General features: G+C 45.8%; 1 protein-coding gene across 1 annotated transcript in view; it reads right to left on the minus strand.

Annotated features, from left to right (window-relative positions):
- KDM4C (lysine demethylase 4C) overlaps positions 1-27,603 on the minus strand; it is a 429,818-nt gene that overhangs the window by 165,474 nt on the left and 236,741 nt on the right. Inside the window, 3 exon segments of the mRNA XM_065406934.1 lie at positions 3,938-4,049; positions 16,335-16,681; positions 19,009-19,247. Coding sequence (XP_065263006.1) covers positions 3,938-4,049; positions 16,335-16,681; positions 19,009-19,247 — 698 coding nt within the window.

Here is a 27,603-nt window from a genome sequence, read left to right on the forward strand (position 1 = left end):
AAATAAGGCAGAAAAAGAAATGAAACGTGATGGAAGTCGAACCGTATTGCTTGCTTGCTTTGCATCAGTTTCTATTGTGAGTTTGTCATTTCTGTTTGTTATTGTCCCAAAAATAATTGTTTTCATGGAGGTGAATGATTTAAATAAAGAAGGGCTTATGTTAATTTAACTATCCTAATTAAATTGTTTAAAATAAAGTATATGGTTGTTTTCAATCTCCCTTAACTCATTTTTTTTTTTAAATCTATCATCAAAATATAATTATTATATGTTAAAAGACGATATATATTCTGTATTCCTTTCTATTAAAATACAGCCAAACAACCCAACAGAATTGCTCTGTACTTTTTCTCAAGTATTTTCCCCTAAAATGAATGTTTTGTTATTGGAAACGCACGCAAAGGAATTTGACCGAGATAGAGGGGGTTTTTTGTTTTCCCAACTGTTAATAGCTGGTGCTTGCAAACCTGAAATAAAAACTGCTTTCAACAACTGTGATGTATCTTATTAGCATGTCAACCCTGAAAACATACCCAGGAGGCCATGATCGATATTTTAATAAGAGATGTCTGATAAGTCATTCAAATCAAAAGTACAGTACCATCAAGTTAGCTACAGGAACTGTTTATGGATGAATCTATAGTAGCTGAGGAGAAAAGAGGCTTCTTTTAGCACTACTTACCAAATATGCCACATAAGAAGATCAAATTTCCTTTGTAACTTAGGGCTTTAACATAAATATTAATCCTACATTTTTGAAAAAAAAAAAAAACATACAGTGAAACTTAAAATTATGATGGGATAAAAACTAAGGCCTTTATTCTCCGTTTAACAGAAGAGAGAACTTTTGCAGTTTTTTAAAATATTTTTAAATGGATGTCATCACACATTGTATGAATGTCAGATCTAATCTGTTCCCTAATTACATAAGTTACATCTCCTGAAAGGATGCAAAATACTGCTTGATGCTCTTGAGTGAAAAACTGAATTTGAATGTGCCACAAGGTTCAAGCTACAGTTTGCAGGCTTTAAGAAAAGGAAAGTGCAGTGACCCAAGAGTTGTGGAAATAAGAAAAAGCACTGCCCTTGGGTGGTGGTGTTTGGGGTTTTTATTGGGGGATGAGGGCTCCTTTTTAGTATATTTACACACACACACACACACAGGGCCGGTGTAACCACTAGGCGAACTAGGCGGCCGCCTAGGGCGCCAAGATTTGGGGGCACCAAAAAGCGGTGCACAAAATTTTTTTGGTACACTACAGTGGAGTCACATCTTACGCGGGGGTTAGGTTCTAAGGTCAGCGCGTAAGAAGAAAATTGTGTATAGTGAAAATTACCATAAAGTACAGTACACACAGTATACACTAGAACAGGAGTCCTCAACCTATGGCACATGTACCAAAGGTGGCACGCGAGCCGATTTTTTTTTTTTTAATGGCAGGCTGCGGGTCCCGGCCGCCGCTGAGCCCGCTACCGGCCTGGGGTTCCATTCACCCAGGCCGGCAGGAGGCTGAGCGGAGCCGCCGGCTGGGACCCTGGCTGGCAGTGGGCTGAGGTCCCAGCCGCCGGCCCTGGGACCCCGGCTGGCAGTGGGCTGAGCGGGGCCGGCGTCTGGGGTTCCGTCCGCCGGCTCCTGCGTGAACGGAACCCCTGTTCTACCGTATACTGTGTGTACTGTACTTTATGGTAATTTTCACTATACGCGATTTTCCTCTTACTCGCTGACCTTAGAATCTAACCCCCGCGTAAGATATGACTCCACTGTATTCATTTTTGAAAGTTTATAATAAGCGATGCTCCGGGGGGAGGGGAGGGGAGGCGCAAGGGGGAAGTTTCACCTAGGCTGCAAAATATCCTTGCACCAGCCCTGCACTCACACACCCCCCCCCCATTGCTTATAACAGTTAATGAAAGCAAAAGCACCTTATACATGAGTGAAGCTGGTATACTGAATAGCTTGATGGCTGTACTATATCATTTTGACCTTACTATTTTTTCACAACCCCCTCAGATTGAAATATTAGGGGAGAAACCCAATTCTATTTGGATCCATTAAAAAATCTGTCCAGTCTATGGTGGTATCGCTTTGAGGTGCACAGTTTTAATATTGTGGAAAGATTGGAGTGCATAATATTAGGCTCCTTATTTAGGCATCTAAGCGACTGGACTAAATTTCAGAAGAGCTGAGTACATAGCAGCTCTCCTGGAAGTCAATGGGAGCTGCTCTGTGCTCAGTGTTTTTGAAAATTATTTAACTGCTTAAATGTGAATTTAGGAGCCAGATTCTTTGCCCTGAAACCATCTCCTTTGTGCACCACCAAAGCAAGCAGAAAGCTACCTTAATGCTGCTGCTGCTGATTCCTGCACAGAGGAGGAATTGTGTCAGAAATGAGGATAGGGAGGCAGTCCTGGGTAGCTTTAAAATTTCATAAGGGCTATTTTTGCTTTTAGTTGGCCTACATTTATGCCAGTCTCTTCAGCTATGCTGAGAATCTGATCCCTGGTTGTTAAAATCTTGAACTTTGCCTGTTACAGAAACTTACTGGTATAACTATATGAATGGTATAAATGATACTCCTGGGGAAATATTGCACCACTGCACATGCACAGAATTCATGTCCCCTGAAGATTTCTTTGCTTCCCCACAGAAAAATGACTTACTGACAGGGAAGCAAAGAGAAGCTGCAAGAGCAGTCACGCCGCACCACTCCCTAGCAGCACGGGTACATCCAGAACAGCCAGCGGAGAGGTAAATCACAGTGGGGCTGGGGACACCTCAGCCAGTGGCTCCTAACCCTAAGGCGGGATCAGCTGCTAGTCCCAGCTGGGTTGGAGGCAGGGGAGGATGAGGCTTCTTCCTCCCCTGCAAGGAGTGGCTGGGGCTGTTTCAGACCCACCCCCAGAAACTTCCTGCAGCTGCAGGAAGCTCATCATCCTCTCCTGCTTCCTGCCCATCGCTCCTCAGTTGTGGGGGGAGGAGTCACTGTACAGAGGGCTGCTCCCCATCCACCCAATCCCCGTGATTCCCCCACCTTCATGTAGCCAGTGGCCTATGCTCCCCACTGCCATGCTGGAGCCTCTGTATTTATTTATTGGCAAATAAAACGTGCAAAATTTTAAAATATTGTTCACAGAATTTTTATTTTTTTGGCGCAGAATGCCCTCAGGAGTAAAATAAGGAATGTATGTGGGATATGCTCAGTAGCTCTCCATTTTCAATAGATACAGTAAAATGGCTTTGTCAAACCTAGAGAGAGAGAGAGCAGTCTATTTAATTGTTTCCCTTTATATTTTTAACCAATTGTGGGGCCAGAATTCAAGGTATAATAAAGACTGCCGGTAACCTTTCTGATGTTTTGGAACATCTGTGGTCTCTTTCATGAATCAAGACTACAGATGTCTTTTACCAGAACCGCTTTTCAAGCCTCCAACTGGATGTCTATAAAACAATGGAATCACAATGCAAAAAAAAAAAAAAAAAAAGTCCAATGAGGTACAGTTTACAAGCAGGACTGATGTTCTGAAGATCTAGAAATGGTATGTCATAGCTACACTTGCCTTCCTACAATAAGATGTAAAGTTTGCTGCTAAAACCAATTGCTGTGAAATCCAACAAAGGAGATCTGGCTACAGAAAGTGTCTTCATCCCACACACAGCACTTTAAAGGACTTCATACTGTTCTGAGCTTCTTACAAGACAGTTCTAATATGTTTAGGAGAATTGAAGTGAAAACGAGGAAAAAGAAAGAAAGAACCCATGAATTCAGCAAGCATGCTGAAAGCTTTTCAATGGAATTATTCTGCAACTTTAGAAGATTTCCCACACAGTCAAAATACTGTTATCTTCATCACTTTTGTCATAGTTAAAATATATATGTATACGGGTTTATAAAGACAGACAGATATAATTAGAGAAACACATTAAAACCATGCTCACCTTCATCACTTACTGCCTGCTGTTTAACCAGTGTCATAGGAGATCTGGCCGGGGGTTTACTTAGTGGATGACGCCAACTCTTACATGTTTTCTTTCTTTCAATTTCTGCTAACTGAAAGGGAGAAACCACATTTAGTTTAGTTGGAAACTGAACAAAACTAATGCTGGTAAGCAAGAACATTCTTCTGCTAATAGTATAAAGTATCTACTTTGTTAGATAAATTTTCACATAAGGCATGTAAAAAAAACCTCTCATTGATGGTTCAAAAATTTGTCTGACATTAGTTATTTTGTTAGATCCAGGAGACAGGACAATCTCTCACTTTACTTCAGAAAAAGGTGTGGAAAACAACTTGGTATTAGGACAACATATTAAAAAAACATGCACAGTTTTTCTTCATAACTTTTCACCCATTCAGTTTAGGAACTAAAAGTTAAAATGCAACATTTAAGTTTGTCTTTAAAAAGAAACACAAAGCAACCATTAACATATAATTACAACAAATAAATGCTAAATTTACTGAATAAAGATTAACACTGGCTGAAAATGTAATGTACGCTAGAATACTGCTGTATATTTCAAAACATTTTATCACACTGACTCAAAGTATTAAATGGAAATGTGTGTGCCATTTCATTTATCTGCACAGCCATGCTATTCACCCTGTGGTGGCTTCATGCAGTTGTCAGTAATCATCATCATATGGGTACTTTTTAAAAAAAGGGAAAATCAGGTCACAACAGCCTCATTTATCAAGGATCAGTACCAGAGATCACTTCTGGAGTTTGCCAGTCTAGGTAAGGAGGAAAGATAAAGGAGATGACTGACAAAACAATGCACATCCTTGAGAGCAAGAAAACAGCAAATCAAGGCTGTCAGCAGCTACAATACAGAGCTACATACTGTTTACTAAAATAAGTGGAGGGAGGAGGATGTTGTGGCTAAGGCTGGGTTTATGACATCAAAAGATGCAACTAGCTGAGCAAAAAAGTAAGGCAGACTGGCCTTCCTAATAGCCTCTGTAATATAATTCTGTACAACCGTAACACAAAGGAGGTGTACTGGAAAATATTTGAAAAGCCACTTGGGAATGTCTGAGAGGTACCCAAACAGATAAATTAAATATAACCTGTTACACAGTATGATCACAACATTGAAAAGATGTTTATAGTACTTAATATTATTACAAGGGGAGGAGTGGTGTCAGGACTCAAATCTCACATCTCTCTAAAAAATTATTAGTGCAATTTTCATGTCTGTAAAAGGGCAAGTGCTGTTTTATTTCTGCCTCTAAATTATATTTCCCCTACTTTGGGTATGTCTGGCAATGCAACAGTCAGTTTTCCTTCCTCTCTGCTAATATCAGAGGCAGGTCCAGTCTGTCATACAGCAGCTACATACTCCTCTTTTCGCTAAGGTCCACAATTGTTCTGCTTCTCCAAGATAATCCTGACTGCCTCTTATCTCAGCATGAGAAAACAGAAATTGTGCATTTTGTAATGGGTAATAATGAGAAGATTTTACTAAATGTACTAATTAAAAATACAAATTGACACTATTGAACATGAGGACTTCTCCTAAAGGCACCTTAGATGCATCTCGGAAGTCCAAAAGGGATAAGAAGCCTTGTGCCTCCAATACATAACGCCTGTTTCAGATATACCTTGAGGAGTCATTGTACTCTTCGTATGCCTCCAATACCATGTCCTTGCGTTCACCCATCTCAGTGCTAACACAAGCAGGAGAATAAAGATCCACAAGCAAGGGGGCAGACAGAAGCCATAGCTTCAAGTCAGAAATGTGGTCCCAATCCCACTGAGCCCACAGAAAAAAGCCACACTAGCTGATGTAACTAAGAAAAACAAGAGCCTTGTCTCAACCATGCTGCCCCACAGGAGCTCTTCATCAGCTTCTGCAGCAGATGGCCTGGTTGTATCAGCTGCTTTACTTGAGGAAGCCAGTAGCCTATGGGGACCAGTTCCAATGACAAGTCAGCATGTTCCCCACTCCTCTGCCTCATGCCCTTGGGAAGCTATTCCCTCATGAATCCAGTCCACTGTGCTGAAATTTTAACTGGATACTGTACTCTTTCGCCTCTCATTAGACAGTGGTTCATGGCCTTTGATCCTCCATTTGTTCTGGGGTCCTTAACTCAATTTCCTCTTTCTCCCTAAATCAACATCCCACCCACCATCCGTGTATATGGACCACTTCCTGTTGAAGTCCAGGCTCTATCTATGGATCACAAATATCCAAATTATTTTTGTATCATCCTCCTCCATCCAATCCTTCAAACCTCCTTGACATACATGCAAACAAACAAGCAAACCAAAAAAGAGAAATAGTCCATTCTTAGTGATTCTGATGATCCAGGGCACACTCTAACGGGTCAGGATATTACTCATCTGAGAACTAAGTGATCTTTACTGGAGCCTATTCAGAGTTTCAAAGGTTTGATGAAAGCCTTCACTTGTTTTCCATTACCTGACCCTTCCCTCCCCTCCATATATGACTCTTTTTTTATAACACGTGAAAAGATAAAACGAGTGGTTTTCATACCAAAAAAAAAATCGAAGAATGAAGAAGGTAAATGTTCCCATTCCTCTCTCACCTCTTGGCTGGAAGAACAGGAGCTCCCTGAGGAAGGGCCTGAAGAAGAAGAAGCTCATGATAGACTTTTCCCATCAATTTTATGATTCTAAGTTATGGAGAGTTCTGAATAAAATGGTTATTCACCTTCTCGTAACTGTTGTTCTTCGAGATGTGTTGTTCATGTCCATTCCAATCAGGTGTGCGTGCGCCATATGCATGACAGACGGAAGATTTTTTTCCCCATCAGTATCCGTAGGGTCGGCCTGGGCACTCCCTGGAGTAGCGCCTTCATGGTGCCCAATATAGGGCCCTGCCAACCTGACCCCCACTCAGTTCCTTCTTGCTGGCTACTCCAACAGTGGGGAAGGAGGATGGGTATTGGAATGGACATGAACAACACATCTCGAAAAACAACAGTTACGAGAAGGTGAGTAACCGTTTTTTCTTCTTTGAGTGCTTGTTCACGTCGATTCCAATCAGGTGACTCCCAAGCCCAAATTCAGGAGGCGGGGTTGGAGTTTCCACTGATTGGAGCACCACTCTTCCAAAGGCTGCATCGTCTCTGGCCTGCTGGGTGACTGCATAGTGCGTGGTGAAAGTGTGTATGGAGGACCATGTCGCCCCTCTGTATATTTCCTGCGTGGGAACCTGCGCCAGGAACACCGTTGAAGAGGCCTGAGCCCTGGTGGAGTGCGCAGTGATTGGAGGAGCAGGCACCCCTGCCAGGTTGTAGCACTCACGGATGCAGGACGTGATCCAGGAAGAAATCCATTGAGAAGAGATGGGAAGACCTTTCATTCTATCCGCCACTGCCACGAATAACTGGACAGACTTTCGGAACAGCTTCATCCTCTCAATGTAGAAGGCTAGCACTCTGCAGACATCCACTGAGTGAAGCCTTTGCTCCCTGCCGCTCGAGTGAGGCTTAGGATTGAATACTGGGAGGAAGAGTCCTGGTTGATGTGAAATTGGGAGACAACCTTAGCGAGGAAAGCCGGGTAAGGCCTGAGCTGGACCTTGTCCTTATGGAACACAGTGCAAGGCTCTGATGTCAGGGCCTTGAGCTCAGACACCCTCCTGGCTGAGGTTATCGCTGCCAGAAACGCTACCTTGTATGAGAGATAGAGCAGGGAGTACTTCACCAAAGGTTCAAAGGGCGGTCCCATGAGTCTGGAAAGGACCAGGTTGAGGTCCCAAGCCAGGATTGGTTGCCTGACCTGTGGCTATAGCCTGTCGAGACCTTTCAGAAAATGACTGACCATAGGGTTGGCGAAGACCGACTGGCCGTCTGTACCTGGATGGAAGGCTGAAATGGCGGCTGGGTGAACCTTTATTGAAGACATGGACAGACCTTGCTGCTTGAGGTGGAGGAAGTAGTCCAATACAAGGAGGAGTGGTGAGCGTTGAAGATGAATGATGCTGCACCACCCAGATTGAAAATCGCTTCCACTTGGCAAGGTAGGTCGCCCTGGTGGAGGGTTTTCTACTGCCAAGGAGGACTTGTCTAACCTGGTCCGAGCAGGCAAGCTCCATCGGGTTCAGCCATGGAGCTTCCACGCCATAAGGGGCAACGACTCGAGGTTCGGGTGCTGAAGGCGGCCATGGTCCTGAATTATTAAGTCCAAGAAGAGGGGCAAGGTGACTGGGGCTTCCACGAACATTTCCAGGAGCAATGTGTACCAGCGTTGTCAGGGCCAGGCTGGAGCTACCAGTATCATCGAAGCTTGTTCCCTCCTTATTTTGAGGAACAGCTTGTGAATGAGTGGGATGGGAACACGTAAAGGAGATGGTCTCCGCACAGGAAGAGGAACGCATCCACTAGAGGAGTCCGAACTGTGGTTGTATAAGGAGCAAAACTGCTGGCGAACAGGTCTATCTGGGGAAACCCCCACTGTTGGAAAATGGAGTTTGCGACATACGGGCGCAGGGACCACTCGTGGCTGTGGAATGACCTGCTGAGGTAGTTCGCCAACTCATTCTGTACTCCAGGGAGGTACGATGCTTGCAGATTAATCAAATGCTCTACACAGAAGTCCCACAGCATGAGGGCTTCCTGGAAAAGGGGAGAGGAGCGTGCACCCCCGTTTGTTGATATAAAACATCGCTGTGGTGTTGTCTGTCATAACTGATACACAACTCCCTGTTAGGTGGGCTCGGAAAGTCTGGCACACCAGGCACACCGCTCTCAGCTCTCTGACATTGATGTGGAAAGCCAGATCCGCCGAGACCAGAGGCCTTGTGTCCTGAGGTCTCCCAAATGCGCTCCCCAGCCCAAGTCTGATGCGTCCATCACCAACAAGAGAATTGGTTGGGGACTGGCGAAGGGGACCCCTGCACACACCACCTGTGGGTCGAGCCACCACAGAAGGGAGTCAAGAACCGTGTGAGCCAGAGTCACTACGCTGTCCAAACTGTCTTGAACTGGCCGACACACAGAGACTGGCCACAACTGGAGAGGCTGAAGCCTGAGCCTGGCGTGTTGCACCACATAGGTGCAGGCGGCCATGTGTCCGAGGAGTCTTAGGCAATTTTGTGCTGTGGTGGTTGGAAACTGCCTGAGACTCCGAATAATGTCGCCCATGGCCCGGAACCTTGTCTCCTGCAGGTACACCCTAGCCTGGGTTGAGTCCAGAACCACCCCTATGAACTCTATCCGCTGAAGGGGGGATAGAGTCGACTCCCCCCTGTTTAGGAGAAGGCCCAGCTCGTCTGAAGTCGCTATGATGAATTCGACTTGCGCCTCCACTGGAGGCCTGGAGCGGCCCTTGAACAGCCAGTCGTCAAGGTACGGGAACACCTGTACCTGGCGCCTGTGCAGAAACATGGCCACGACTGCCATGCATTTGGTGAATACACGAGGCACCGCTGACAGACCGAGGTATTTTCTGTGGGACGAAGTGATTGCTACATGAAAGTACGCGTGAAAGTACAGGGATAGACAGAATGAAAAGGTAAGGCAGGGAGGATCCAGTCTCTGTATTGGTAGGGGTTAGGGAGGTCTGAAGTGCCTCCTTTGGGTCGCAGGCGTGTGGCGGTCCAAGGACTTCAGGATGGCCTGAGAGTCCTTGAGGCTATGCAGACGGGAGTCAGTCTTTTCTGAAAACAGAGACTGGCCCTCGAAGGGGAGATCCTAAATTGTCTGCTTCACCTCGTACGATAGGCCTGAGACCTGAAGCCAGGAACTCCTTCTCATAGCCACCCCTGAAGCAATGGTGTGAGAGGCGATGTCTGCTGCATCCAAGGCTGCCTGCAGGGATGTACAGGAAATCAATTTGCCTTCCTCTACAAGCGCGGAAAACTCCACATGAGAGCCCGTAGGCAGGAGCTCTGTGAATATTTCCATTGCGCCATGAGTATTATAAGTTGTATCTGCTAACCTCCACCTGGTGGTTAGCGATACGAAGCTGCAAACCCCCCACAGAGTATATTTTCCTGCCAAAGAGGTCCAGTTTTTTGGCCTTGTGGTTCTTGGGAGAGGGCCCCTGGTAGCCCTGGTGCTCGCGCTGGTTAGCTGCGTCCCCTACCAGGGAGTCCGGCAAGGGGTGAGTATACAAATGCTCGTATCCTCGAGAGGGAACAAAGTATCTCTGCTCGTGCCTTTTTGCGATCAGAGGCAATGAGGACAGGGTCTGCTACAGATTCTTAGTGGCATCGCTGATCGTTTTAATCAGTGGCAGTGCGATGCGGGATGGCCCAGGAGTGGGGGGGAGAGGATGTCGACCATCGGATCGACCTCCTCCACCACCTCCTCAGTCTTGATATTAAGGTTCTGGGCCACCCGTCTCAGCAGCTGCTGAAGGACCCTTGTGTTCACTGAGGCCAGAGCGGTTGAGGAACCTGCCAGTGCCTCATCCGGTAACAAGGAAGATGAAATGGTGGCCGGGTCTCTTCCCTGCCCTCAGCCCTCTGAGGCAAGGAGCAGCTGAACTGCGGCTAGTGCCGCGGCCGGTGCTGGTATCAGTGCCGAGGGTGGAGCGGCAACCGGTGCCACCAGCGCCAGTGGCATGATCGGTGCCACGGTCGTCGAAGGTGCCATCGGAGCCAAGACCATTGATGTCGGTGGATGGGTCCCCACCGGGATGCCCGGTGCGGAGGATGTATGCGACTGCCCGAAAGAAACTGAGGCCACCGATGCCACTCCGGCAATAGGCTCAGGGTGTCCAGAAGGGCCACTGAGGAGCCTGCCATTGGCCAGGCCACAGTGCCGGGTAGGGCTGTCAGTCACGGCGGGAGCAGGATCTTCTGCTCCTACTAGAGCGCGATGACTCCGCTTCCGACTCCGAGGTCTCAGACTGTGATGACCATGGAGGAGCGGAGCTGCTTGGTGCCAGAGAGCGGTGTCAACTGGGGGACCGGAGCAGTTCACCCACACGGGCCATCGATGCCGCAGGCTGATGCAACAGGGATGGTGGTTTTATGGCCAACATCATCGCCAGTTTGCCCATGGAATGTACTGGGCCCGGAACCGGTGCTGGCGATCTCTCTTGCCTAGGAGGTGAGGGTGGCGCTGTAAGCGCCAAAAGGTCCACTGCTGCCTGGAATGCCTCCGGGGTGGAGGGGAGCTGTAGGTCTTCGTGGTGGCGCGCCAATGAGCGGTGCGGGTCTGGACTCGACTGGATCCATCCCGGGGCAGAAGTCAACGGAATCCCTACCGAATGGGTGCCGGATGGGGGTTTATTGGCCAGCTGGTCTTTAGACCTGGCTGGGGAGTGCCCTCTGTTGGCCTTTTTCTGTTTGTGGGACACTGGGGAGTGCGACTGGTGCCTCACTGATGTCTGGGTGTGGGCGGAGCCATGGCAGTGCCGAGGGTCTCTAGCAGAGTCCTTCCTTGGCAGCAGCTCATGCATGGATGGTGCCAGAGCGCTGCACGCTGAGGATGCGGCACTTGAAGTCGGATCCGCCATGCCCGGCTCTGACTGAGGCCGAAGTGCTGCCTCCATAAACAATACTTGGAGGCACTGCTCCCTGTCTTTAAGAGTCCTGAGGCAAAAACTTCTACAGATTTTGCACCTGTCTCTAAGATTCCCCTCACCGAGACACTTCAAGCACGAAGCGTGTGGGTTACTTTTCAGCATAAACCTGCCACAGTCCAAGCACGGTTTAAAACCAGGAGACCGAGGCATAACCCGGTGCCAGGGAAAAACAAAGGGGGGCGGGGTGGGACCCCCCGAATGAAAAAAAAACCTACTACACTATCTAACACTAACTATATATATGAACACTGCTAACATGCGCTTGCCGAGGCAAGAGCAACGGGGAGTTCCAGCTGGATGTCACAGGCGGTAAGAAGGAACTGAGGGGGGTCAGGTTGGTAGGGCTCTATATTGGGCGCCATGAAGGCGCAACTCCAGTGGGTGCCCAGGCAGATCCTATGGATATTGCTAGGGGAATATCTTCCGGCTGTCGTGCATGCGGCACGCGAACACCTGATTGGAATTGACATGAACAAGCACTCAAAGAAGAATCAATGGACATTGTCCCACAATTGGACAAACCTGAGGAAAATCCTGCTCACAGAGCTAGTGAAATGATAACATAGTATTTTCTCAATGGACAAAAGGAATAATGTGTATTCCTCTGAGAAAGAATCTCAGGGCTTGTCTTCACTACGGGGAGATCGACTCTGCTGCAATCGATGCAGCAGGGGTTGACAGCAGAGCGTTCTCCAGTCGACCCCGGTACTCTAGCTCCCCAAGAAGATTTAGGTAATTTGCTCTCCCATTGATACAGCACAGTGAAGACACTCGGATAATTCGACCTAAGCTATGTCAACTCCAGCTACGTGAATAATGTAGCTGGAGTAGCGTAACTTAGGTTAACATACCCCAGTAGTGAAAACAAGCCCTTAGATACAGCTAATTTGGAATGAGAGTTTTCTAATCAGTCCAGGCACTTTAATGATCACATACCAATATTTTACTCTTTTCCAAAACATAATCCAAATACTTTAAATTTTCAAAAGTGGATGTAGTTGTTGCCGCACTTTTTATGGAAACACTGATTCCATCAGAGGAAGACTTCATAGCTACAGACAAAAGGATTGAGGACGTTCTGAGGAAAAACTCTGGGGCTTCCTGTGCAATGCTGACAGCTTCTGCTCTAGTTACGTGCTACTAAAGGCCCCTCTCAGTATTGGACAAATAACCTAACTGATTAACCACCAGCCAAAGACAAAAAACTCTTCCCAGTTCTACAAGAATTGCTTGTTCCCTTGCTTCATCCTTTGTTGCAGATGCCTCCTTAGCTACTCTGAAGATTTTCTGAGAGATCCATGACTTTAAACACCATCACACATTGTAGCAGGATGGACACTGCTCCTGCCTGGAAGGGCCTGAGATAGCCCAGGGAGAAGGCAGCGTGAAGGCTGAGCTGATTGGGGGAAGTGGCTGCAGCTGGGGCCACGCCCCAAACAGACTCAGCAGGCCCTATAAAGGCAGGGAGCCAGGCACTCAGCCGAGTCTCTCTCTGCCTTTAGAGAGAGAAGGGTCTGGCTGCAGGGATCTAGAGGTAGGGTACCTGAGTGGAGCAGGGCTGGGGAAAGGCTGAGGAGCTGGGGAGCTCCAGCCTGGAAAGCCCCAGGCTGCGGCCTAGTATAAGGCCAACAGGTACTGGGGGTTGCAGAGGACAGCCCAGGGGTAGGCCAAGGCAGCAAGTCCAAACCCCCCTTGCCAGTGATGAGTGGCCTATACTGCAGTCTGCCCCAGGGAGCGTGGGCTATTTGGTGACTGGCAGTGGCCTAGTACTGAGGCAAGGTGGGGATAGTGGGTGGGGGTTCCCCAGGGAGGGAAGACCCAGATCTGTGGGGTACTGCCAGGGGGCAGCATCCCAGTAATAGGGGCACCGGGTCCTGGGAGGTACACGGGGGCCAGAAGAGGACAGGCGGATCACCGGCCTGCAGAGGGCGCTCCAGACGCTGGACGAGCTGATTCCCCAAAGCAACCAGTAGGGGGTGCCGCAGGGGTGAATCCGTACCCTTACACACACACATGGCTTAGTTTAAGAGCATCAGGAAGAGATTTACAAGACAAACTGATGGGTACCTCAATATTTTCAAAGTGAAGTTCTTTGGGGAGTGGTGATAAAGTAGTGGTGGAAACTTCTGGCAAAGGTAAGAAATCTCTTCCTTCTATGAGATAGAACAGAAGGGAATTTTGTCCTGATAGTAGAAACAGGCAGCCCTTTGGGCTGGTCATCCTGCTATCAAAGAAGAGCTTCTGACTTCTACAGAGATAGATGATAATAGAGGTGGATGATGGACAATAGCTGGTAAGAGACATATCAGGAGATGCAAATCTGAATTTACCTCTATGCCTTCTTCCACCTCTAAGAATAATGGCCAGACTCTTTGGTCCACATGTATAAGGCCCAGGACAAAATAGGAGGAAGACCCCAAAAACTTTGCACACTATTGATCTACCTTAAACAGGTTAGGTTATAGAATTAATTCTGAATGGATACTGAGTTGAACTGAACTCTTCCCAGGAACAGATTCATCAAGCCCCCAACATCCAAAAATCAACTGATGAGCGAGATTACACAAGAAGTCAGATGTCATTGTCTCCAAATAGGGGCAACAGAGTCTGTTCTATCTTTCAAATGCTAAAAGGTAATGTACTCTCTATTCTCCAATGTTCTCAAGAGGACAGGACTCACAGAGCAACATTGGATTTGAAGGCCCCCAAGTAGTTCAGAAGGAAATTCAGATTCAACGCAGAAATTATAAAGTTAATGCAAAGTCATTGGCTTTCTACAGGGAGCCTACAGTACCCTGCTGATCTTTCCAAAGAGTGCATGGTTTTCCAAGTTTCTATCACTATTAATGGGTCCAATATTGTTTCTGTAACAACACCTGTGGTCGGTTCGTCTGTGAGGATTGAAACCAAGATCGCTCAATCTGAATGCATGAACCACTATTGCCTGAGCTAAAGGACCCAGTCCATTAGCTCAGAGGCAATAGCAAACTCATGAACACTCCTTATGTGGTCCATCCACTAGAGGGGGATAAAGATATACTTGATGAATGTGGGGAAACTCATCACAACCTTCAGAGGTCACAGTACTTCAAATCCCTGAATCGCCCACCAGTTGCAATGACTTGTCTGGTCAGTTCATTTCCAGGGAATGAACTCAGGACTCCTAGTTCTAAAAGCACGAGGTTATCCTGAATCTGAGCTAAACAGATCTGCTCTTTAGTTCAAGATTCAGCAATTTCTAGCGGTCCATATTAACACCATGAACAAACCAAGATCTTTACCTTTTCACCCCAATGTTACACATTTTTTACACACTGCTGAACTCCCTCAACCTCCTCTGGTACACAGATTTCCTGTCTAGCCTTTAAATTAGTATTCAGGGTACTAATCTCTCTCTTCCTCCACTTATTCCTAAGTAAAACATTAATTTCCACAGAGCTCAGGAAACTGCACTACCTTCCTTCTGTTAAATCCATTTCACCTGAAGGGGGGAAAAAAGCATATGTTAGATGAATATAGGGCCATTAAGATTTACATCTAAGGTATTAAACCCTTCAGGAAGTCAAGTTATGTTTTCATCCGCTATTATCCAGATGTTAATGGTGAGAAGGCCTCAAATACTTCAACTACCATATAGATCAAAGCATGTTTTGCCAAAGCACATAAAGCCACACATGTTTCCACCAAACAATGTCATGGCTTATTCCACTAGGTCACACGCAGTCTCTGGAGTGGTAAGATCTCAAGCCTTTATGAAAAGATCTGCAAGGTTGTCACCTTGTTTTTAGAACATACTTTTGCCAGCTACTATATGGTCTATCTGTAGTCATCTGCCAACCCTCAACATTTGGTAGGAGGGTGATACAATCTGTAGTGCCTCCCTAAGCATCCTCGCTAGTGGTTGTAAATACAGTGTATAATTACACAAAGTCTAAGGCCAGAAGGGATCACCAGATCATCCAGTCTAAGCCTCTATATATCACAGGCCACCAACACCAACCAGAACCCACACACTAAACCTAACAACTGAAAACAGATGACAGTATTACAGCCCTCAGGAGACTAAACTATTATGTGCCACAGGCAGACAAGTTCAAATCACTTGTTTTACCATGAGATTATTTACTGCTGTTCATATCCCCATGTCAGACTGCCAGACTTTCCTATAGCAGGAGAAGAAAAATTTGATTGTGGTATCCCTGTGAGTTTCCTTCCTCCTATCCACCTATTCTGAATAACCAGCAATCCTCCTAACACATTTTAGGGTATTGACTCATGGTAAATGATTGGTATTTTTCCTCAGTTCTTTGAATATGTAAAAAGTTTCTTTCCTCATACTTGAATATCTTATAGTAGTGGCCACGTCTGCTCTCATGGGATGCTTTCTTTTCCATTTTTAGTTTATTTCAAAGGCTTTAGCTAAGTTTCCTAGTATAGTTATAGCGGGGGAGTCCTCCACTCTGGTAGTTAGTGAAAAGGGGAGGGGCTTAGCTATACCGTCTGACAATTCAGACTTGCCTACCTACTGTCAGATTACCAGATATCCAAAATAGGAAAAGAAAAAAAAATATCAAGTAAGCTGCAATAAAATTCTGTCCCAATTCAGGAAACCATCCCTAATCAGGAGAGCCCTTAAGCACATGCTTCATTTTAAGCATGTGCTCAAGTCTCACTGAACTCAATGGGACTTAACACACACAAAGTTCAGCAGGTTTTGGTTAGTAGCCTGCTGTTGTTCGACATGTGTCTGTGCCCTTGATTATGAATAAAGTAAAACCACCATGCAATAGGTTTCATATACAATGGGTATTTTCAAAGCATTTTTTCTTACGGCAGGTATTTCTCCAGGTTCCAAGCCACTTTCGCTACTTTCACTGCTTTCTAGGTCGCTGACATCATCCTCTGTGGACACACTATTCGTTTCCCCTTTTTCCAGGCTCTCTGATTCAAAGGAAGCATATCCAGGTGACTTCTGGCATGATTCAACCTGCACAGACTGATTCTGAGATTTTAAAGAGTCGTCTTCTTCCTTTATACAACTAACAGATGTGGGTATGGGGAGTGTAGAATTCTTAGGTGTAAAGGAAGCAATACTGGAATCTTCCTTGTCCTCATCTTCTGTTTTAATTTTCTGCATTACAGGAGTAGGGCTGAAAAGTGAGTTTGAACAGATGTTCCCTAGGTATCAAAAATATGGGTTTGTTAATAAATTTTATATTGTATTATTATTATTCTATACCAGTGGTCCCCAACCTTTTCGGTGTGGTGGGCATCGGACGACGAGCCACCGAAGACCATGGCCGGTGGAAAAGCATCTGCCGAAATGCCGCCAAGAAGCGGCAACGTCAAGAGGCGTCGCAGCCGAAAAGCCGCCGAAAATCAGCGGCATTTCGGCAGCGATGCCTCTTGATGACGCTGCTTCTCAGCAGCATTTCAGCGGCAACGCCTCTTGACGTTGCCGCTTCTTGGCAGCATTTCGGCGGATGCTTCTCCGCTGGCCAGTACGTGGGCGCACATAGATGTCCCAGCGGGCGCCATGGCACCCGCGGGCACCGCGTTGGGGACCACTGTTCTATACCATTCTCACAGCAGTCTGAATTGAAGACCAGTTTCATAACTCTGCTTCTCATTTAGAAATCCTGTCTAGCATCCCATCAACAAAAGGCCACACTAAAAAGTAGAATGATATGTTTTATCAAAGAATAATTTAAGTAATAGCATATTGAGTTTAGAGTGTAAAACTTTTTTTACGTCTTGTTTTTCTTTCTATTGGCATTTTCAATTTGAACAACTAGAAAAAGCATTTTTGTATCAGTTGAAATTATCAATATGCACTTGGCATGATTATTCTGACAGCCTACAAGCAATTTAACTACTTGAAATAACCATTGTAAAAGGTTGGCATATTGAACTTTATACTCTGAATTTACACCTATTATGCCTGTGTGAAAATCTGTCAGTAAACAAGAAATAATGACTTAAAATACGGAAAATATATTTATAAGAAATATCAAGAATTGTCTGCAAATAGCAGCACTGACATAAAAATCACCAAAAATTACAGAGAGTAATTTTGTACATCAATGCTGCTAAAGATTAATTTCATGTGCAGTATACAATGAATATTAAAATCATCTATCTGGTTGCAGAATTTACCAATAAGTAGTCCCAGCTGATATCAATACAGAACTTCCAGATATAAAGTATATTTTCTTTAATTAATTGTTGGGATGTATCAGCCAGAGGTTGCAGGCACCAATTACCAGCACCATACACGTAACAACGTAGCCCAGCTGTCACATCCACAAGGCTCCCTCTACAAAGGTCCAATCTTCCATCTTTTCATTATGAAAAGAAGAATGGACTGAGCTCTACTTTACAAAGCTTGTATTTCACCTTGGCACTTAAGTAGGGACTTGTTTTTTCCATAGTGATGAACACTCCCAACTTCTATTTAAGTCAATGGGATTGCAAATGATCCAGTACCTCTGAAAATCAGGCAAAGGGGTGGATATTGTAAAGTCGCAACACAGCAAAGTATGCACATGCTTACTTCTAAGCACATGAGTAGTCAAATCTGGACAATTCACCTTGTCGTCTGTCTGGTGCTGGGAATTGTACAATGCCTACAGCTTCTGGTTCGTACATTTCAACAAGGATGGTATTTCCAGTAAGGGTAATATCCTTCATTCCTGAAAACAGTTTTGGTGCCGAATTGAAAACAAAGGGACTAATCATGTGCTTAGAGTCAGGCATGTGCTCAAGTATTTTGCTTAACAGGGGCCTAAGCTCCCTTCTGGACAGGAGTGTGAGACTATGTCTTGCCCACAGTGAAATTCAGAGTTAACAAGAGAATGAATCTCAGAAAAGGTATCAGTATCAAAGCAGGGTAAGTAGAAATATGCTGGGCTGGCACTGGCGTATGTAACGTGTGCATAGCGAGCATGCTCTCTAGCAGACACTTCTAGTGTAGCTTAAGTAATAGAACTTGTACACTTGGAAGTGGGGGATTTTGTGCACAAGGAAAACTAAGACTCTCTCTAACACTATACACAATTTGTTTTCTGCTTGTAAATGTAAGCAGTACATCTCAAGTGTATATATTCTGTACAGTCTCTCTCAGTGGATAAGGTACTTCATATCATTTTCCAGACAAGTTTTTCATTCACTACAATGTGCCAATCTATGGAAGGAGTTCATTTAAAAACATTTGTGCTTTTTTGGAGGGGAGGTTCCTTTCTTTTAAAAATAAATGAGTAAAAATAATTTTACCTGTTTTGCTCTCAGCTCAATATTTTAAATTGGTTGTGCTCTTGCTCCTATCACATAAAAATACCATGTGATGCTCCTGCTTACATGATTTCCCTGCATAAAAACTTTATGAATAGGCATTTTTAGTTATGCCACTTGGAGCAACACATTTGCCTTATCATTCACAGATTTATGGCATCATAATATCAATAGCCTAAAATTTACAAGTGAAACATAATCAGTCCTTATCTCACCTGAGACCTCAATATTATCCAATAAATGCTGATCCAGCTGCGTTCTGCTAATGTTTTTCTCTTCCCCAGAAGGCACTTCTGAATTTACCAGCTTCACTTTTTCTTCTGGCTTTTCATTGACCTTGAAGCCATCTGTAGCTGCTTCAGTGGCTATGATTTCTGCACCAACGATCATAGCTGATTCTCTCTCGTCCTCTGGAGTTTTAAGCTTTTTAGATCGAGATCTGGTATGCTGGAAGCTATTATAAGAGATATTGCTGTCACAGTAGAATGTCTGTCTTGGATAAGATAAAATGTCTACCAACATAAATGTCCCTTTCACCTGCTTAAAGTGGTAAAAAACTGACAATTTCCCAACTTTTTGGTGCCAAGATAGTGTTTACAATTTATTAAGTGATAGATTAACAATTGATTGGATTTAACCTTCTAATGTTTTATCACAATTCCTTAGACTATAAACCTGAAACAACATCAAGTAAGTCTTTCTTAACCAAAGTCCAAAACTAGTTTTTGATGAACCATTCTTCGGAACCTGAAAGAGACTAAGCTGAGCAACATAATAATAGAGAAAAAATGTGCTCAGCTGCAATAAAATTAGAGAATATTGTCCAGTCCCTGCGTGCACTAGACATTTTGCCTGATCACTCTTGCACATTCATGTAGCTTTTACAAAGATTATTTTTGGCAATTGTATATGCATCTTTAACATCAGCTACTAGAATCTGAATTAGGGAAAATTTCTGAGTCTTGAAGAAAATGTTATTTTACTACATTTAAGTATATGGATAAAGTGCAACCTTCAGCCCATCTTATGCATATTCTGTACCACCAACAGAAGGGCAAACACGGAGCAAGAATGCTGGCAACTGCTCTCAAAGACTGAATGGGTTGTAATCTATATGCCCAAGATACAGGGAGTGAGAGTCCCAAGTCTTAAATTCAAGTCTCTAGTATAGCAGGGCAGTAATGTACACATTACTTCATCACAAGTCAGGTGTTGCCAATTTGCAACCTGATGAGACTTTCATGAGAAGTGTCCTGTGTAGTAGACATCACTAGTTTATATCAAAGGGTTGTATATTTTGGACTGCAGATGTAGCCAGTGAGCTAGGAATATTTTGATAACCTTTTTCACCAACATTTTAAGGAGCCATATTTTACCTCCACTAATATTCCCTGAATTTCCTTCTCTATAAGGTGATCCTTCTAGAAATTGTGTTGCGATGCTGGAAATGCTGATTGGTTAGCATTGTTTTATAACTCCTGGAACCACTATACACAATTACTCGTTCTTGAGATCCTAGCATGACAGAGCATCTTGTCCACAACTGCATGAGTATTACCTCCATCCAGGCAGACACGTTCCTATAGTTGTATTTCTATTCGTACCCAATCCTAGTTGGGAAGTTATATTATTCCTGGAATCAAAATTATCATGTTTTTCATCAATACATTACAGCAGAGATGAAACGGAATAAATATTTTATCTTCACTTGTAGGACATGCATCCCTGTGTGTCTGCACCACTGCCAATCTAGTAATTAAATAGCATAGACGTGTGTTCATCAGTTTAGCTAAGTGATTATATTTAGCACATGTACTCATCTGATAAAACTTTTAATATAATTATTATAGTATCTCTACTTTTAACCAAAATTGGCTACCCAGCTCAATAGGGTTATGCTGACAAGTAAATCATTGCTGTGCCTAGTGCAAATCTGCCATAGTATAGTACTGTACATACTATAACAATGCAGGAGTGACATCTGAGACACTAAACACAATATAATACAATTCTATATTTGGGTGTGTGCACAAACATACACACACCTATCTCAAGTTGGTAAATGCTGGTGAGGATTGTTATTTGGTTTTTGTACTGAACTATTTCACAAAATTAATAAGGTATCCTAATACGAATTTTAAAAAAAGAGATCTAACAGGTTGGGAAGCCAAAGCTCTAAGCCTTACATGAGAGAGAATTCACTATTAGAAAGCCCTTCTTATGACAGTTAAGGGAGCTAAAGAATCCCTTTTGCCAGTCTTCTTTTGTAACTTCAAAAGTAATACATTGTTCTTCAGTACATTTATGTAGTCTATGAAATACCAGGCAACAAAAGAAAGTATCAAAAGTTATGGTTGCTAAATTCTTCTGATCACTAAAGATTTCAAAAAAAATTTTTGAAGTGAGACCCATCCCCTGTAATAAGTTCCTCTCTTGTTCTGTTTGGAAACTTAACCTCCCTTCTCTTTCATAACTTGCAGCTGGCCCTGTAACCAGGAGCTTCGTCTGCTGTCAAAGCGTACAGAAGCTGATGCTGTGAAATAGTGTCCATCAACTTTAATAAAGCCACTGATCTGCCATCGCTCAAGAAGCGAGATCCCTGAGGTCATTCTGAACTGCTTTATTCTTGGGCCTTCTTCCAAATTTGTTTCATTATTTTCTTTAATTACAAAAATAGCATAATTAATAAATTTAACACACAAATCTCATGCTAACATACAGGCAGGATCCTCAGCTGTACTATTGCTGTGCCCAACCCAACTGACGGTGGTGAGGAGGCGTGGAAAAAGGTACCTTCATGCTCCTGATGCTGACCAAGGGTAGGTTGGGCCCCTGCCACAACGTATAGCAGCCTCAGTGATATACCTAGGTGCAACAGCATCCAAGAGACCTTTCGGACAGCCAGGGATCACAAAAGAGCAATCATGACCTGACTGCATTCTCCTCCCCTTAATCACAACAACTACACAAAAGGGCGGGCAGAGGGCAGGCAACATTGTCTCCAAGGCACCTAGTCATTCCTCTTACGTTGTCTACACTGTAATCAGAGGTGTGACTGCACTTCGTGTAGGCATACATGCACTAGCTCTAATCTAGCTAGCAGGCCAAAAATAGCCGCAAAGATATGGAAGCACAGACACCAGCACAGGCTAACAACTTGAGTGTGTACTCAGGGTTATGGGGTGGGCTTGTACAGCCAGCGTTGAAACACATGCCACTGCATCGTCACGGTTGTTTTTAGCTGAGGTAGCTAGATTAAAGCTAATGCAGGTATGCCTACACAAGTTTCAATCACACTTTTGATTGTAGACATATCCTAAAAGAAATCCCCACATAGCTACTTATGTCAGGTGTAGGGGGCAGAGGAAAGGAGACCAAGAATCAGATCAATAATTTTCTAAAAGAATGCCTGTGCAGGAAAATTATTAGCAAGGGAGAAGGGAAACTCATAATTTATTTTTTGTTTAGGTCACCCCTTCCCCCCCGCCACTCTGTTTGGTTTTGTTCATTATTTCCTGTGAATTTAGCACTGATGGACATGATGAACTCTCAGCACTGACCAGAGTCAAGCACAGGGCAGGACAAGGACTTTGCAAGCTCTATACATAAAGCTCCAACAATGCATCTGATTATTCACAGTTAGCACCTTTGCCTAGACCCCAAGCCTGTTGGTCTTCCTATGGTTAGAGGGGTGTGTGTGTGTGTGTGTGTGTGTGTGTGTGTGTGTGTGTGTGTGTGTGTGTGTGTGTGTGTGTGTGTGTGTGTGTGTGTGTGTGTGTGTGTGTTCGCCACATGCACGGGTGCCGGAAGTTTTTCCCTCAGCAGTATCCGTAGGGACCGGCTCCGGCACCCCCTGGAGTGGCGTGCACATGCCGCGGTATATAGGGCGCCGCCAGTTCCTCCCACCCTCAGTTCCTTCTTGCCAGAAACTCCGACAGTGGAGAAGAAGGGAGGGCTGTGGAATGGACACGAGCAACACATTTCGAAGAACACCAGTTAAGGAAAAGGTAACTGTCTTTTCTTCTTCGAATGCTTGCTCATGTCCTTGAAACTTAGGTGACTCCCAAGCAATACCCCTCGGAGGTGGGTAGGAATTCACGGACATTCAGATTGCAACACCGCTCTGCTGAACCCAGCATCATCCCTGGCCTGCTGAGTGATGGCATAGTGGATTGTGAATGTGTGCACCGAGGACCACTTCGCAGCTCCACAGCTGGTCGAGTAGGCTCTGACAATCGGTGGTGGGAGGGACTCCCACCAATTCATAGCAGGTCCAAATGCAAGAGGTGATCCAATTAGAAATCCTCTGCGTGGACACCGGGAGGCCCTTCATCCTATCAGCTGTAGAGATGAAAAACTGAGTCAACTTATAGAAAGGCTTTGTTCAATCTAGGTAGAAAGCTAGGGCCCTTCTTGCATCCAGAGCATGAAGGCACCTCTCTTCACTAGTCTCATGGGGCTTAGGGCAGAAGACCAGAAGGAAGATGTCCTGGCTCATGTGGAAAGTAGACCCCACCTTGGGAAGGAAGGCCAGGTGGGGCCGTAGCTGGACCTTGTCCTTATAGAAGACCGTGTACAGCGGTTCTGAGGTCAGGGCTTGCAGCTCAGAGACTCACCTCATCGACATCACCACCACCAGGAAAGCTACCTTCCACTGTGAGTGAGACAGGGAGCACGAGGCCACAGGCTCAAAAGACGGGCCCATGAGCCTTGGCAGAACCAAGTTGAGATCCCACTGAGGGACTGTGGACCAAACTTGAGGAAAAAGTCTCTCGAAACCTCTGAGGAACCTGACTGTCATGTCATGGGAGAACACCGTCTTCCCCTGGATAAGTGGATGAAAGGCGGAAATGGCCGCCAGAGGCACCCTGATAGATGAGTGTGCCAGACCGTGGCTCCTCAAATGAAGCAGGTAGTCTAAGATCGACTGCACCGAGGAATGCAAAGAGGAGATGCCCAGTTCGGCCACCCAGCGGGAGAACCTCGTCCACTTTGCCAGGTAAGTCTGTCTAGTCGAGGGCTTTCTACTCTTGAGGAGGACCTTCTGGAACCCTTCTGAACAGGCCCATTCCTGAGAGTTCAATATCCACGCCGTGAGGTGGAGGGACACAAGTTTGTGGTGCAAGAGTCGACCGTGATCCTGTGACAGCAGGTCTGGTCGGTTCGGCAGGGGCCACAGAGGGATCGCTGACAGGCTCGATAGCATCCCAAACCAGTGTTGGCGAGGCCACACCGGGGCGATCATGATAACCTGAGCCTTGTCTCTCTTGATTTTTGCTAGGACTTTGCTGATGAACGGAATTGGAGGGAAGGCGTATATCAGGCTTCCTGCCCATGGCAGGATGAAGGTGTTGGAGAGGAAGCCCTTGCCCAGACCCTTCTGGAGCAAAACCTGTGGCACCTCCTTTTCTGCAGAGGTTGCATCCGGAGCCTGGCATGGCACACCACATATGTACATGCTGCCATGTGACCTAGTAGGCGCAGGCAAACCCTGTCCGTGGTCAGGGGAAACGCGGAGACTGAATCTCCCCAGTGGCAGAAACACCCTGGTGCAGGTCGAGTTGAGCACTGCTCCAATGAACTCTATCCTCTGTACCAGAACTAACGTGGATTTTTTGTCATTTACCAACAGGCCGAGGCAACAGCATCGCAACATGCCTTTGGACCTGGAGCTGCCCTTGACTTGCCAGTCATCGAGGTATGGGTAGATCTTGATACGCTGAAGTCTGTTGCGGTGCTGTCACTAGGCCAAACGGGAGGACCGCAAACTGATAGTGGTTGGGACCGTAAACCGGAGGAAGCGTCTGTGTCCCTCGAAGATGGCAATGTGAAAGTGCGCATCTTTCAGATTGAGGGCGGTGTACCAGTCTACCGGATCCAGGGAGGGGATAATGGAGGCCAGGGAGACCATGTGGAACTTCAGCTTCGCTAGGAAGTGGTTCAAGTCTCGCAGGTCCAGGAAAGGTTGCAGACCGCCCTTGGCCTTTGGGAGTAAAAAGTAGCAGGAATAGAACCCCTTGTTCCTGTACTCTGGAGGAACGACCTCCACCGCACCTAGCTACAGTAACCCCTCTACCTCCTGCGCGAGGAGACTCTTGCGAGGGACAGGGAGGGTGGGTAGGAGGGGTAGAAAGTAACTGAAGGGTGTAACCCCGTGCCACCATACTGAGGACCCATCGGTCTGATGTTATAGATGCCCACGCAGGGAGGAAAGGAGAAAGGCCGTTGGCAAAAATAGGGGAGGGAGGATCCTGGGAACAGTCTGACAGGGTCGCCCTTGGGCGTACCCTCAAAATGAGCGCTTGCCTGCCTGCTTATTGCAGGTCAACCTCGTCTGAGAGGCCTGTGAAGGCTGTTGGCTAGGACGCCTCTTGTAGCCTCTGGATTTCTTATGGGAAGGTTCCTAGAGAAGGTGGCTCCCCTGGCCCTGAGGCTGCTGCGGCTTAAACCGCTTGTGGGCAGGGCCAGGAGCATACAGGCCCAGTGTTTTAAGGGTCATGCGGGAGTCCTTTAGGCCATGGAGCTTATTGTCCATCTGTTCCGCAAACAGGGCTTGCCCATCGAAGGGAAGGTCTTGCATTGACTGCTGAGCCTCCGTAGACAAGCCAGAAAGGAGCAGCCAGGATGCCTGGCGCATGGTGATGGCCGAGGACATGGTTCGGGCGGCGGTGTCCGCCGCATCCAATGCCGCTTGGAGCATCGCCCTGGCTGCATTAGTGTCCTCCTCCACAATAGCCCAGAACTCCTTCCTAGAAGCCTCAGGAATAGAGCCTTTGAACTTGGCCATGGCTTGCCACATGTTAAAATCATAGCGTCCCAGGAGGGCTTGATGGTTGGCCACCCTCAACTGGAGACTAGAGGACGAATAAACCTTACACCCAAACAAGTCTAGTCTCTTTGTTCTTAGGGGTAGCCCTGGGTTGACCTTGTTGCTTCCTGTGGTTAACCGCTTCTACCACTAGGGAGTTGGGAGCAGGGTGGGTATACAGGTACTCGTGGCCTTTGGATGGCACAAAGTACTTGCGCTCAGCCCTCTTGGAGATGGGGGGCAGGGAGGTGGGAGTTTGCCACAGGGCATTATTGATCTTAGAGAGCCACCCTGGCCAGTGCTGTGGAGCAGAGGACATTGAAGAGAGAGTCCAAAGGCTCCTCTAGCTCCTCCGCTTGAAGACCCAGTTTGGCAGCGACCCTCTTCACTAGTTCCTGGTGCGCTTTAGTGTCATCCGGAGGAACCAGGGGAGGGGGCCCCATTATAGCCTCGTCTGGTGATGACGACGAGGAAGCCGGTGCCGTAGGGTCCTTTTCATGTGTGTATCCCTCAGCCTTTGGGTAGGACCAAGGAAGGTATGGGGCAAGTCTTCACACAGTAGACATTAAGTGGCATCTTTATTGGGAGTCTCAGGAAATAGACTAAGGGTTGAGTCAACATGGAAAATGAACATCTCACCCCTAGATGTGAACCTTTACTTCAGGATTGAGGCACATTTGTGGAGCAATATGGGGAAACTCGTGTGGAGAGTAACTCCACTCTCCATGAAAACTGAAGCCCCTACCCCCATAAACCCCCATTCATTAAGAGGCAAGCAGAGAGAGGGGAGCTGGCCCCAGAACCCTGATTGGATAGAGGACTGGGAGAAAATTTCATAACTGGCTTCCTTCTGCCATCCCACCTGTCATTGGAGGAGAGGAATGCCACTCCAGAATCTGGGACTAGAGAAGAGGTCCAAGGAGCAGGTTACAGCCAGGCTGAAGGAGCAGCCTAGACCCAGCAAAGAAGCCTTGACTAGCATGGTGACTGCGGACATGGACACCAGCAAGGCACCAGAGACTGGGATTCATCGCTCCAAGCTTGCACTGTGCCCAAGCACCAGCAGCCACTACAAGGGCCAGAAAGGAACCTGCTTGGGAATTAAGACACTGGTGGCTGTTTGGACCCTGGACTGAGTAAGGTGGTATTAGTTTGAACATTTAAGCCTTGGGTGGGGGCAACACAACAAACTGGGGTGCCCTCACCACACAATGCCATTGCCTGTGTTTTACTCATCCAGTGGATAAGCGGAGAATGTTTGTCTCCAGTGCTATCACATCACCTTTTAAGAGAAGTAAATTCATTTAAAAATTAAAGAAGGAAATTCACAGTTTAGTGTTCACTTGCCAATATGCAGTCACAATGGGGCATCATCCTTAATTATTTAATGTTTGCAAAATGATTTGAAGATTAAAAGGGCTATTAAAGGACTAAGTATTATCCTTAACTTGATCCAATTGTGCCCTGCTGAGACAAGACACAAGCAAAGCTCATGTCAATTTTTAGCAGTTAAAACTCAAAGCAATAATGAATAGGAAAATCCGTTGGAATTCTGTTAAGTGCAAACAAAAGAGAAATGCTGCATGTAAAGAAAACTTTCCCCAAAAATACACTATCTATATGACGACACTGGATCCAGCTGTAAAAGTATCAAAAGTCAAAACTTTGATAGTGTCAATGATAACCTACAAAGTTAACTTTTCAGGTATGTCAGTAAAATCTGCATTGACAATTGGGTTAAGGATTTCATTATGCCAAACTCCAACCAGTTGTTAATCCATAGCAGACATAGCAGGTATTGGCAGTGGTACTGTGAGAGTCTTCCAAATAGGTCTCTCTCTATAGAGCTCCTGGGCTACAAGCTAGTGAATGCTAAGTCTATTGCTAGAGGTTGTGCACAGCTGCTACAATTCTGCACCTGTTTTATACCCCTCTTTTCTAACTAATGAATAGCATTTAGCCCACTCCCTACAGATGTTTTCCTGCTCTCCTGGCTGGAGAT

The sequence above is a fragment of the Emys orbicularis genome, chromosome 6, assembly GCF_028017835.1.
Source record: "Emys orbicularis isolate rEmyOrb1 chromosome 6, rEmyOrb1.hap1, whole genome shotgun sequence".
Lineage (NCBI taxonomy): Eukaryota > Metazoa > Chordata > Testudines > Emydidae > Emys > Emys orbicularis.